Genomic DNA, 14,455 nt, shown 5'->3' on the forward strand with positions numbered 1-14,455 from the left:
CTTGACCTTCTGCTTTTGATTTCTGGACATTGGTACAGGCAACTGCGTGTGTGCAGTCTGGCACAGCTCTCGCTTCCTTCTGTTCATTTGTGCTTTTAACGGCTCATCCTTTAACATTCCCCACCTCAATTCAGAAAAAAAAAATCTCACAACTTTGGGCTAGGAGTCAATAAAGTGTTAGCACCAACAGTTTGTGCATTTGAAGACTAACAGTGAAATCCTAAGCGGAGTTACTCCAGTCTAAGCCCATTGACTTGAATGGGTGCAGGACTCTAATCTGGAGAGCTGGGTTTGATTCCCTATTCCTCCGCTTGAAGCCAGCTGGGTGACCTTGGGTCAGTCACAGCTTCTAGGAGCTCTCTCAGCCCCACCCACCTCACAAGGTAATTGTTGTGAGGATAATAATAACACTTTGGAAACAGCTCTGAGTGGGCGTTAAGTCATCCTGAAGGGCAGTATATAAATTGAATGTTATTATTATTTATTATTATTTATTTTTCTCTCTTTTTTTGTCCATGAAAATGTGCATGGAGATTGGTTGCATACAACATACACATAGAAACAACAGGGCAGAACACTCTGCAATTGGAGGTAAATGATCCAAGAGTCATACAACAAAGTAAAGTGTAATGAAAATCATTAAATGTGCTGTTGCATATGTTAAACACAGTAGTCATACAATAAGCTCAAGCTAGTAGGCTAGCTGGCTGTGAAACGATGAAACGTAAAGGTACAGGCACGCCGCTCCTGAAAATTGAAAAGAGTCCAAACTGTGAAAAGTCCGAACAGTGTCACTCGGCGCCATTCACTGTTCGGGTTTGTCAGCGGCACCGAACCACGAACCACAGGTTCGTTAATTTTTTTGGTTCGTGCCCATGTCTAGATGAGCTCAAGGCGCTTGCCTTGCTTCTGTTCCCCCCCTAGATCTTCTTCCCCCCTTTTCTGTATTCCTCTGCCACTCTGCAAGTCCTGTGCTATGCTGACCATGCTTGTTAGTCCATGGCTGATAGCATCATGCCTGTTTCCTGGAACTCAGGGTGAAAACAGATGGGACAAAGATAATGCACCTCCGTCTGGGTCTGTAAACTTTCATCCCACGTTGTTATCCTACATCTGGCCGTTGAAGTTCCCCCTTGCATGGCTCATTCAGCATCTTCTTTCTCTATTTGGAAACCCTGGCTGGTAGGAAGAAACCCAAGTGTGATTTTTGTATATTTCCTGCATGATTCTTCCCTTTGCTGCTCAGACATGCAAATGTTCCCACGCCTACCCCTCGCTGCTGGCCTGCCCTCTGTTTTGTGTGAGAAGATAATCATTTCATCCCTGGCCTTTGCAGTTATCGGCTCCTGCTGCGCTTTGCTTTGTCTGCATTGTCCCTCTGTCATTTGTGGAGGTTTCCCCTCCCCCCTTTTTGGCTTCTGCACCGTTTTGGTGCTGCCCCTCCTATGCAGTTCCTCCCACTGTGCCTCCCACACGTCCCTGAACACATGCTCTCTGTTGCTCACTTGTTCTCTCCCTCTCTCGGGCATGCAAAATCGCTCCTTCTATCCAGATTGAATTTGCTGCCGTGCTGAGGCTCGCTTCTGCCTGCTGAGGCTTGCTGACCGGGCCAGAGAGTCAGCCTCATACAGAGTTTAGAGTGCTGGATTAGAATCAGGCAGAGACCACGTTTCAAATCCCTGCTCAGCCACGAAGCTCATTGGATGACCGTGGATTAATTGCTCTGTTTCAGCCTGATCTACCTTGCAGGTTTGCTGTGAGGATGAAATAAGAACTGAGTTTCTTGAGCTCCTTGGAAGAAGAGTCTGATCAAAATAGGATTACCAACCTCTAGGTGGGGAGTTCTCCCAGAACTGCAACTGATCTGCAGACTACACCAGTCAGTCATTCTGGAGAAAATGGCTGCTTTGGATCTAGGGTTGCCAGCTCTGGGTTCCTGGAGATTTGGGAGGTAGAGCCTGGAGGGGGTGGAGTTTGGGGAGGGGAGAGACATCAGCAGGGTATAATTCCAGAGAGCCCACCCTCCAAAGTAGCCATTTTCTCCAAGGGAACTGAACTCTATGGCCTGAAGATCAGTTGTAATTCCATGAGATCCACAGTTACCAGCTGGCGGATGCCAATCCTATTTGGGGCATTGACTGTATGATGTCACATGCCTGCTGAGGTCCCCCCCCTCCCCAAACCCCGCCCTCTTCAGGCTCCACTCCCCAAACTCCAGAAATTTCCCATCTCAGAGTTGGCAGCCCTAGATCAAAATGTGAAAGGCAGATAGATCTTAGGGCCATACCGACCTGTCACTCCTTGGCAAGTAAATCCCCAAGTTCTCCACAGCAATCACACAGGTGAATTGGTTGAAGTAACTTTTATTAGAGATCTATCAGGTTCAAGGTGCTCAGACAGTGGAATTGGCAGAAGTGACGTATTGAGGGAAAGCATGGTTAGTTATAGGTTAATGTCCCGCCCCCAGGTTAGTGGCCCTTTGGAATTCTGGCGCAAACACCCGAGACAAAAATATCAGAGTTTAGACTATGACAAGCAACAATAGCAATTTGGGAATGAAATCATCCGTGTTCTCAGGGAAGATCCGTTTCAGACTGGCTGCATCTGGTCTCAAGGTTGTTGGCCACAGAAGTGAAGGTGTTTAACTTCAAAGCAGAGATAACACACTGAACTTCCAAATAACAGGCATTGAATGGCACTCAGAACTCTGCCCAGTGTCAGAGGACCAATAGGTTGCATACAACATACACATGGCATGTACTGCAGGCAGGCATACATAACACAACCTTTTGGTTTCTAACTACCTACATGTTTATTCTTCCTCCACTGAGCTCATGTTCAGCATATTCATGGCTCTCCCATCCTTCAGTTGTATCCCCAACACAGCAACCCTGTGAGGGAGGTTAGGCTGAGGTGCCACTGGAACCAAATCCTGCTGTTCTACTGTAGACCAACATGGCTACCTACCCGAAACTGTCTTAATGACAAGCAAAGACTTTATTGTGGGTCTTTTCCATCCTACTCCAGTCTTTTATCATCTATGTATCATTGGCTTTCTGTAGACATCACTTCCAAATGTAAAAGACTATCTAATCTTTTCTTCTGTATTTTTATATCCTGCTTCTCTTAAGAGAAAAAAAACACCTTGGTTTGCAATTCTAAGCTACTCCACCTCCAGTGCAATTTTTAGTCATCTTATTATTTGCAGTTTAAGACAATCACATCATTACTCACGTACACAAACACAGATATCTCTGATCTCGTTCTCCCAAAAGAGGTAAAATTGTTTCAGAGAGCTTCAGTGGGTGGCATTTTAATGGTGGTTCCATAAAAATGTAAATAGCTGCCACTTCTTTTCTTTTTCAGTACAAATCCGAAAAGAAGTAGCAGGTGATAGTTGTTCCTTTCCTCCTTTCCCTGTTCTCAAATGTAATTTATCCAAAATTATTATCATTCTTCTCACATGAAGAGTTTATTAAGAGACAGTGAATATATTCTCAGGGCTCATTTCCAGGGGGAACACGCAGGAACGCAGTTCCAGCAGTCCCCCAAAGAGGTCACATGTCAGGTGCCCCGCCCACCTGACTCTCGGCCATTTTGGGCCCGTTTCAGCCTGGATTGGGCTGAAACAGCCTGAATCGGGCCACTGATGGGTGGTGAATCACTCTCCCACTCAGCAGTGGCCTGATCCTGACCATTTTAGGTCCCTTTACAGCCCCTTTTTGCCATTTTGGGCCCAATTTTGGCCCTGAATGGTCAGGATTGGGTCCAAAACAGCCAGGATGGGTGATGTCAGAGGGTGTGGCATATGCAAATCAGTTATGCTAATGACACATTTCCAGTGGTGGCAAGGGGTGTGGCGTATGCTAATTGGGCCCAAAATGGCAAAAAGGGTCTGGAACTGGCTGAAAAGGGGACCAAAATGGTCAAGATCAGGCCACTGATGAGCGGGAGAGTGATCCACCACCCATCAGAGGCCTGATCCGGGCCATTTCGGCCCCAATCCAGCCTGAGACAGGCCCAAAATGGCCGAGGGTCAGGTGGGCGGGGCCACCTGACATGTGACCTCTTTGGGGAATTGCCAGAAGTGCGTTCCTGTGTGGTCCTCCTCGAAATGAGCCCTGATAAAGGAAGCAGTCAAACAAAGTTCCCTTCGAAGGGATTCCAAAATTGCACCAGAGTTGTCTGTGGGCCAAGCTAGCTGTGCAGGTTTTTCAAGAGTTTCCACAGTTAAAAAGTAAATGGCTTTTAAAAAATGAAAGAGAGCTCAAAAGAGAGCCCAAAGCAGAATGCCTCCGCGGCGAAAGGAGGAGCTTTACCCCTTCACAATAGCACAGGCGGAGTTCCTCTTCTCAGCCCCGTTTTTACTACTCTGTGTGTACAGAATATTCCACGTGGAGCAGAAAAAATGGGGAAAATATATTTAACAGCTATTCCCCAAAGCTGCTGTCTAGCCTCTCTTTTGCAGCTCTCCATTGTACCTTGAACAATGGAAGTGCCCAGAGGAGGGCTTCTAAAAATATCCTCCGTTTCCAAGCAGGTATTTCTGGGAGAAGATGAAACTTCAGACGCTGCGGTCCAGGGGTGGATTGGCCATTTATTTGCTGGGGAAAACCTCGGTGGGCTTCTGTCGTGAGCCCCATAACCCATGATGAGGCTAGCAAGTAAGAACATGGTGGCAGTGCCTAGTTTCACCCCATCAATCCAGACTTGGTGTGGCGAGTCAAGAAGAGCATAGGAGAGCCTCCTTTCCCATTGGCTCTTTGGCCTTCCATCAGTGAGGGGCGTGTGATGGTGGGAAAGGGCATGACCCTTTTCCAGGGCTATTTTGGCTTCCCAATGTACCTTGACTCTGGTTCCAGGCCATTTAAGTCTTCTGGGATCAAAAACAATGCTTTGAGTTGGGCCTGGGCAGGAACTGGCAATCCGACAGAGATGCCACATGCAAAGACCACAGGTTGGCCACTTCCATAAGGTCTCATTTCCCTGCATCATCGGAGGGGGTGCTTCTGCTTGCCCCCCGCTGTCTCTCGGTGAATCTTTTTCTTGATCTCATGGCCTGTTCTGCCGTTTGTGTTCTCTGTCTCCAATCTGTTCATCTACCTCCTTCCATCTGCCCTTTGGCTGATAGTGTCATGTGTGTTTCCTGGACCTCAGGATAAAAACAGATGGGACAAAGATCATGGATCTCTGTCCATCTGTGAAAGACAAATTTCAGGTTCATGCAGCTCCAGTTTGCATCCGGGCCACGCAGGGAAGGGAGAGGGAAATTAGCTTTGACATGCTTGGTTTAGCTAATCAGAAAGAACTGGCCTCTCTGCAGTGTTTGCATTTTGAAGGAGAAAGAAGCCATGTCCTTAAATGTGCATCTTCCCCCCTTCTTTAAAATGCTTATACCAAACAGTACGTCCAGTTTTGATTAGCAAAACAAAGCAGCGGTGGAAGGATTAAACTCCCCTCTCCCTTGGCAACACAAAACAGTCCAAAAACGGGAATATGCGAGCCAGCAATTCGTATTTTATAGACAATAGAAATCTGTGAGCGCTTCTGTTTTCTTTGTTTGCTTTCCCCCTTTGGAAATCGTTCTCGTTAACACTGATTTACAGCTCAGTTTAAACAGTTATACCATTTTACGACAGAGCTGCTAGGCTGAGCTTGGCAGTCGGTGGGAGGGTGGGGACAGGGACACGGTTGGGAGTGGGCATGGTGAGCGTGATGGCAGGAACCTGGAAGTGATGGTGGTAGCTCTAGGAATTGCCTGAAAATCTATGGTCATCACATGCATGATGCCAGTGAGGGTTTTTAAAAATAAAAGAATCCCCCCACCCCCGGCACAGGCTGGAATAATAATAGAGACATTTTTGTTTTATTCTAAAATGCCCTCTGTAGACAATATTCATGGTGATGGGCTTGCAGTCCAATCTGGGGCACCTTTGACACACATCCCAGAGGCTACAATAAAGTGTACCCCTGTTCCTTCCCATTCTTGGGTCTTGCTTGCCCCTGCAAGTAACTGCTAATATTCTAGTTAGCCTTCAGAGTCTTGAGAGTTACATAACATGTAAAAGAAGCCCTAAACGAATTCTTCTTTTCCCCGGCTGCTCATATAATTTCTGCTCCTCCTATTTTCCTACTCTCAGTCCATAAGCAATTCAGACATTCGGAATTAGCACATTCATTTTAGTCTACATGGCATCACATCTCTTGATGTGTCTACAGTGAACTTTCTCCCCTGCTCACTCCTCAGCAATTGCAGTTTCACAATCACATTTGGGGTAAAGCTGAGAAAGTGCCACAAAGGAAAAATTTCCAGAAAGCTGTATTATTATCAAATGAGCCTCCTGTAATGTGCTCGTTTATGCAACCTACCCCGGACAGGATTTATTTTGTGCCACGATAGACCGTGGGCATTATTCTATCCTAATGACCACTATGTCTTTTGCTGTTCCTTGTAATTTAAACAATGACTATAATGCTCACAGAGCATAATAATTTAACACGGCCGTTCATGAACACAGTTTTATTTGAGAGATGTTGTCAGCAATGCAGTCCAAACTGTACGTAGTAGGGAATTTTGTGTTTCTTTTTGAAGGCAAAATCACTTGGCAAAATTTCAACGTTCTTATCTCTGCAGCTTTGACTCCTCCAAAAAATTGTTTGGATTTCACATCTCCTTTTGTGAGAACTGAAGCTGTAAGCCTTCATTTTTGCACTATTTGCTGTTTCCCTGCATGACTATAACACAAGAGGCACCTTACTGAATCCGATCCAAAGGCTTGCTTTGTCCAGCTTCTCATGCATAAGTTGGCCATTGCTTCTCAAATGCACACAATTTATATATATATAATAGAAAAGAGTCCAGTAGCACCTTTAAGACTAACCAACTTTACTGCAGCATAAGCTTTCGAGAACCACAGATGCATCTGAAGAAGAGAACTGTGGTTCTCGAAAGCTTATACTACAGTAAAGTTGGTTAGTCTTAAAGGTGCTACTGGACTCTTTTCTATTTTTGCTACTACAGACTAACACGGCTAACTCCTCTGGATCTATATATATAACATATAAACATAATCGGTAAATTATATCGAATATCTGTATGAAACTTGCTTATATATGTTCATAATTTTTTCACTTCTATTCAAATGTCTTTCTGTTTTCATATCTAATACCAATTGTTCTTATTTATTCTTAAATTTTCAACTATATAATCAGAAAATACTTCCATTTTTCTTGAAATTCTGAAATTGGCCTATTAAGTATATAAGATGTTCATGTCAAATGCAGACATTTTTCAGCATTATTTTCATACTGATAAAGGAGCATTATATATATTATGTATAATGGAATGATTAAACACGTTGCCATTAGTGGAACAGAGCTTCAGTATCTGGCCCGTTATATGTATAAATGGCATCATATGTTGTCCTAATACAGTAAATGCTTTAGGCTGGATCTTGATCAAAATTCTCATTTGCGTTAGAGCTCTTAAGCAAGTGGAAATGCAAGAAAATGACCCGTTTCTATTTGTGCTAAGCAGGGCTTTTTTTCAGGGGGAACGCGGGGGAATGGAGTTCCGGAACCTCTTGAAAATGGTCACATGGCTGGTGGCCCCGCCCCCTGATCTCCAGACAGAAGGGAGTTTAGATTGCCCTCCGCGCCACTGAGCAGCGCGGAGGGCAATCTAAACTCCCCTCTGTCTGGAGATCAGGGGGCGGGGCCACCAGCCATGTGACCATTTTTCCCAAGGGCAATCCACTGAGTTCCACCACCTCTTTTCCCACAAAAAAAGCCCTGGTGCTAAGTCAAACGTATTGTATCTGCACTTGCGTTTCCGCTTGTGCAAGATCTTGTGCAACAAGTATCCAGGGCCTATAATATATAGGGAGGAAAGTCGTAGGCACTGCAGAAAATCTTGTGGGTGCAAAACTGCGCTGTCGATTGATATTTCTGCTCATGCGTCGCTGTTTCCAAGCCCATGTATTAAAACCCCATGAGGTACACAAAATACATAGGAATTGACAAAGCAAAAAGAACTGAATCCATTGGTGACAGTATGGAATAAGTCTCAAGATGAAAGAGGAATTGATATGTTAGACCTGCAGGCAGGTCTACAGAAAGAGGAATTGATAAGTTCGACCTACAGGCAGGTTTAACGGTCTAAGTATTGCCAGATCGGGCAGTTCCCTTCCATCTCCATATAGTCAAAAGAAGTATTGACAGGTGACCCCCTCGGGAGCTCTCTCTTGCTAAAAAGAAATAGGGAGACCTTACTCAGAGACCTGCTCAGCATCTTCTCCCCATTGATGGAGATTTCTTCCCTTGGAAACCTGCCAAAATCAGAACCTGGGAGGTTTTTGTGAATCTGCTGGAAGAAGACCTTTTAAAAAATTAATATGCTGTAGCCAAGGCTGTGTGCACAGCTCTGTTTCTTCTTAAAGAAATGCTGGGTATATAGTTTATTTATGCGTCATATTGCTGCTGAGGATATCTTTGAGCCTAATTGGAGAAGACAGTTCAGTAATCTAATAAGGAAATGTGTAAGAACCACAAAAATGCCCTGAAGGCAAAGAGCGGAAGAAAAGCAGACCCACAACCAGGGCACCATGTGTATGCAACAGTTCACTTCCCCAAGGCAGTCAGGCATGGCTACTTCAAAGCCTGAAGTGGTTGCATAATACACTAAGAGTTGTTTATGAGTTTCACAGAACTAGATGTATAAAAATTCTGCACCAAGGTTATCCCTGATTCTGTGCAATAGGATAAGATGCTGAACTTTGTGATCTGTGACCGTTATCTAAATGAGGGTCTACTTGCATCAGAGGCTGCACAACATATTCTAACTTAGATCCTACTAAATGCAAATGGGCAAGTGTTCGTGCAGTCCTTTCCTCCTTCCCTCATTCACACCTTCCCGTACTAGCCCCCAAAGCACTGATTCTGGAACTTGTAAGACACCCTTGGATAAAAAGATACAGAGCCCAGGGGGCTACAGTGAGGAGAAGGAATTAGATTAAATGTCCTTCTCGACCTCTTTTCTCAGCAGTGTTCCTTGTCTATGTAGGTTCAGCATTTTGGAGGTTTCCATGAATTTGATAGGAAAGGCAAGAAAAAATAGTCTGTGATGAGGCTGCCAGTTACGTGCCTGGAACCACCAGGAAAATTTGGGGGGATGAGGCATGAGAAAAAAGACAATGGCAGTGTCCCAATGTCACTTCCTGTTGAAACCTGGAAGTGGCATAACCGATGCGCTACAATTTTATCCGATCTCTATGGGAAAAACCATAGATATTGGGTTGATTTCTAGAATTCCACCGACGTCATTTCTGAGTTCCAGCCAGAAGTGCTGTTGATGCATCGTCAATGTGCCCTCCCTCGTTTTCCTGCCACTCAATTCAGCATTGTCAAGGACAGAGGAACATTGGCAGGAGTATTGCCACTAGAGATGGGCACGAAAAGCAATACGAACAAAAAAAAGCCACAAACAGCCCAATCTGCTGTTCGCGAAGAAGCTGTTCATGAGACCCCATTCTAAATGAACAGGTGGTCATTGCAAGCCTCGTTCGTTGCTGTTCGTTGCTCTTCGTCAAGCCAGACAGTCTGGCACCTGCAATCAATTCCCTTGGCAACTTAGGCAGAGATTGTCTTAACTCTGTCTGAACTCCTGCTGTTGCCCTGGAAACCCCAATCTAAGCCCAATTTAGCTTGATAGGCAGGTCTTCCTTTCAAGGGTGGAGCTCCAAATTTGTTACAAGGAAGCAAAGAGCATGTGGGAGGGGGACACCCAGCTCTGGCTTAGTTTGCAGACAGTGGAGAGGGAGAGAGTTGCTGTTGGCATTTTGATACAGTACATTGGAGCTTGAATTTTCTTTGTGTGTGGTGGGATAGGGATCTACCCCTTCCAGGGCTGCTGCCAGGCTCTGGGTCAAGCTATTATTTATTATTGGTACCTTTCCTGCTGCCTGCTCAGGTCAGGTTTCTGGGAGTGGTGTGGTAGGGATCTATCTCTTCAAGTTCCAGGGCTGCTGCCAGGCTCTGGGACCATGCTATTATTTATTATTGGTACCTTTCCTGGTGCCTGCTCAGGTCAGGTTTCTGGGAGTGGTGCAGTAGGGATCTTGACTTGGATGATGGCTGGAGGAGAGCCTGCTGGCCCCCACGAACAGCCAACCACAAACATGTTCATGAACAGGGCCATGTTCATGGTTGTTTGTGAGTCCCTGTTCGTGGATGGCAATGAACAACAAACATCATGTTCGGGTTTTTTTCTGTCCGTGCCCATCTCTAATTGCTACCATTAGAGAACAAACAGCAACCCTAGTCCATGAACACCATTGTGCTTGTACTCCATAAGGTCCTAATGTGTGGGACGCTCTACAGTGGCTGAGTTGACCTGAAGTCTATTCAGCCATGCTTCTTAGATCTATTGCTGCAAAATTTTGAGCCTGTTTTCAAAGTCAAAAGGATGAGAAAGTTGTCGAGTGAAACTTTGTTTTTCCTTCACAGGTGAATGGAATTGATCTTCGTGGTGCTACTCATGAACAAGCTGCTGCAGCACTCAAAGGTGCAGGCCAGACGGTCACCATCATAGCACAATACCAGCCAGAAGGTAGGCTGATGGTCTTAGTAAATTAGATCATCAATGGGCGATAGAAAAACAGAACATGTTGTGCACGGTCCTTTTGTTTAGGGTGGACAATCAAAACATCTGGAGATTTAAATGCATCAGAAGGTTCATTCTGTGCATTTCAGTTCTCCTTTTTAAAATGTATATTGATGTTTTGACTTTCAGATGCGTTGAGGACTAATCAGACATCACAGGAAATATGGTGGTGTCATCATCCTGTCTCTCTTTGCCTTCCTAAATACATCACATTATGTACGAAAAGCATTTCCCTAACCCAGCTTACATTCTTGGCTGGTAGAGATGGAGACAACATCACATTATGCTTTGAGTTTACCTAAACATTATGCACAAGGAGAGGTCAAAAGATACAGGATCATAGAAGCTCCATGCCTTTCATAAGCTTCTGCCCACACAGAGGTTGCCCATAGTATCTCTGCATGACTCATTGCTCTATATTTACCTTTTCCAAGTCTAGGCACAGGTCGTTCTGTTGCATCTCTGGACTGAGTATGATGGTTTTGTGACTCCCTATGTAAATATTCAGCAGAATCAGTTCCTCTTGGAAGAGTCTACCCATTGCATCTCTGAATGAGTCTCTTTTCTGATCTTGCCTCCTTCTAGTCAGTGCACCCAGATCAATCACTCATACAGAAACGCTGGAGTTGGGTTTCTTCTGTTGATAGATAATGTTTATGCTTGCATACTCCAGAAGGAAACCTTTTGAGGGTAAAAGAGCAACGTGTGGTTGAAAGTTTAATTCAAGAAAAAAGTATCAAAGCTCTCTTAAATCTGGAAAGTGATGCCCCATCCTCATTTCATCCATGTCCTTTTACATGTCTCAAAATGCACCCTATAGCATGCAGCAACAAAAGTATGCCATCTTAGTAGATCATCTTGTCGGGACGTGGCTGCCTTCTGCTATGTGCAGTCTATGTTTAGTTTTCCTCATTATGGGAAGGTACAGCTCCTGTGGTGTATGGATGCTTTGGTCTCATGGGAGCTTTTAATAATTTAAGTGATTACTGTAACTCTCCTCTACTAACATGCTTTATGGGAATTACTGAGAGAGAAGAAAATTCAACCAGGTATTTTTTTTGTCCCCCATTGCTTTCATTCAGGGACTTAATCAAGTTCCAGAACCCCCAGTCGAATATAAAACTGCCCTGTCTTACTGTGGAACAACAGCAACATTGTTCTGTATATTACATGTTCCTATTATATTTTTATTCCACCCTTCCTCTGGGGAGCTCTAAAGAGTGTGTTTCATTTCCCCCCCTCCTTTGCTGCTGTTGCAAGATATGTCCTAGAAAATCTTTTGCTGGCAAAGAAAAGCAGAATTGGGTTTTCTGCCTTCAAAGAACCTTGCCAAAGAATTTTTCAAGGATGTATGGGTTGTTTGTGAGGACTCAAAAGCATGAATGTGTGTCTTTCCATTTGAACGAGGTCTTGTGTAACTTCTTGTTCAACATCTGGTCTTGCTTTACAGCTTGATCCAAAGACTTTTATTGTGTGGCTTCACAGATAACAAGAATAAAAGGGTAGGGAATAGAGATGGGTATGAACCAGGGGAAAACCAAACCATGTGGTTTGTCAAATTTCACGAACCATGAACTTTCATGAACCTGCCCGGTTCGTGAACCGGTTTGTTTGGTTCATGAAAATGTCACATCCAGGTCAGAAAATCATCACTTCCGGGCCAGCAGAAGTTCACTTCCGGGTCAGCAGAAGGTCTGCAGGAAGTCCATCCCTTGTTTCCTAGGAAACTGATTGATTGGCACCAGGCTGTCTGCAGTGACGAACCAAACGAACCAGCCTAAAAAATCATGGTGGTTTGTTAGAAAAGAGATCTGACGAACCGTGGTTAGTGAACCATGAACTGGCCTGGTTCGTGCTTAATTTTGGTTCGTATTTCAGTTCGTGCCCATCTCTAGTAGGGAATCCTACTGCCCCATGAACTTGGTAGTCTGGCAATGTAGTCCAAAGCTGAATTACAGTGGGTTTGGTAAGTGTAACTTTGCTTAGGATTGTCATGTAAAACTAGCCTTATTCAGAGGTCATGATAGTACATAACTGGAATCTGCTAACCAGACATAGGAGCTCACGCTACCCATTATCCATCCAATACCACCTTCTCTGAAAGGAGTAATAGAATAATTTCATGCATGCATATTGCCTCTGTACACAAAACCCTGATCTTTTAGGATTCTGGTTTGCTTGTACCAAAGCTGAAAATCTCTGCATTGCTCCTTTCAGCATACATAGCAACCACACATATCAGAAGGATTTGCATGATGTTACACATGGACTGTAACATCTGAGAAAGCCAACTTTAAACTGAACTTGTGGCATGATTTGTGATGGGCTTTTGTTTCTCTCCTGGGTTGCCATAACCCCAAATAATTTTGTAGATACAACTAAGACCTTTGTGAATGTCGATGGATCTCTTCCAGCGTGAGTTTGTAGACAGGGAAGACTTGCATACAAATTCACATGGGGCATACAATTCACGTGGTGTAAGAAGTAACTTATTGCTCACACATTGAAAGATGTTGGTCCATTGACGTCTGCCAGTAAAAATGACAAGGGAGATTTTATTGTACATGATTTGCCCTTAATAAGATTTTATCAGTGGTGTTTTTGTCCAGATTTCTCCATCTGCTGATGTTTGATTCACTTTGTTAAGTGTTCACGGCGAACCTCATTTGCTCCTAATAGCCTTCTACTATTTGTGGTTTACAATCAGCAAGATTTACTGTATGTGTGCCAATTGTTTGCAAGTGAGTTGTGTCGAAATAGCTATTAAAGTTGATCAATTGTTCAGAAAAGAGCCGTGGGCTAAGTCGATGCAGGTTTATTTCAGCTGTCAGGTAAAATCAAGAAAACGGTACCCATAAAAAGCTCAAAAGACTTAGTAGTACAAAACATTTATACAGCTGGGTTATGATGAGAGGTCTTTAGTGAAAATGTAGCATTTTAAGAACAAGTGGAAACTACACACTGAAGCATTAAATTATAAATCTGGTGTGGCTGATTCTACAACAGGTTGAAGTAGTCTGAGGCAGCATAATTGGGGAAGGGGGCTGCATATTTATTTATTTACTTGCTTCATTTATACTCCACCTTTGTCCCCAGTGAGGACCAAGTAGGCTTACATAATTCTCCTGTCTTTCATTTTATCCTCACAACAACCCTATCAGGTAAGTTAGACTGCAAGTGTGTGACTGTCCCAGTGTCACCCAGCAAGCTTCCACAGCAAAGTGGGGATTCGAACTTTGTTCTCCCAGGTCCTCGTCCAACAGTCTATCCACAACACCATCTGCCCCTACTTCATCCATGCTACTGCCCCCACCCCACACTCACTAGCCTGAACAGAATATTCTATGACTCCACTAAAATGAGTTTCTGCAACTGAATTCCTTGCTGGATATCCATTCTCATTCATAAAACAGAAAACTTGATTTCAGTCTGGAGGTAGTGGCAGCTTATCTCTGAACAATATGGTCTTTGCAACTATATCAGTAAAAATTGTCTGGGATGGTTTGATAAAATCAGTAATAAAAGAATAGCTCCTTCTTTGGGAGCCTACCTGTGCCTTGTAGCTTTAGATGAGGCTGCAATCTCTGAGAGACAGGACCTTTTAGGTGGTGGCACCTAAGCTGTTCAGTGCTCCAACTTGGGAGGTGAGTTGGGCTCTTTCCTACTTCAGTTTTAGGTAATTAGTTCCATTTGCATTTGACCTGGACAGTATCTATTTTTTTTCCATTGACTCCAGGATATGCTCTTTAAAAACATATTCTTCCTGTTATTTGTATTGTAGTTCTTAATTATTGT

At 44.0% G+C, this 14,455-nt stretch overlaps 1 protein-coding gene across 2 annotated transcripts in view; it reads left to right on the forward strand.

Moving 5' to 3' along the window:
• Nucleotides 1-14,455, forward strand: part of DLG2 (discs large MAGUK scaffold protein 2) — a 526,395-nt gene that overhangs the window by 280,599 nt on the left and 231,341 nt on the right. For both annotated transcript variants that reach the window (XM_054975099.1, XM_054975100.1), the window contains one exon: nucleotides 10,504-10,606. In XM_054975099.1, coding sequence (XP_054831074.1) covers nucleotides 10,504-10,606 — 103 coding nt within the window. The remainder of the gene's footprint in view (nucleotides 1-10,503; nucleotides 10,607-14,455) is intronic.

This window comes from Eublepharis macularius, chromosome 3 (genome assembly GCF_028583425.1).
Source record: "Eublepharis macularius isolate TG4126 chromosome 3, MPM_Emac_v1.0, whole genome shotgun sequence".
Classification (NCBI taxonomy): Eukaryota; Metazoa; Chordata; class Lepidosauria; order Squamata; family Eublepharidae; genus Eublepharis; species Eublepharis macularius.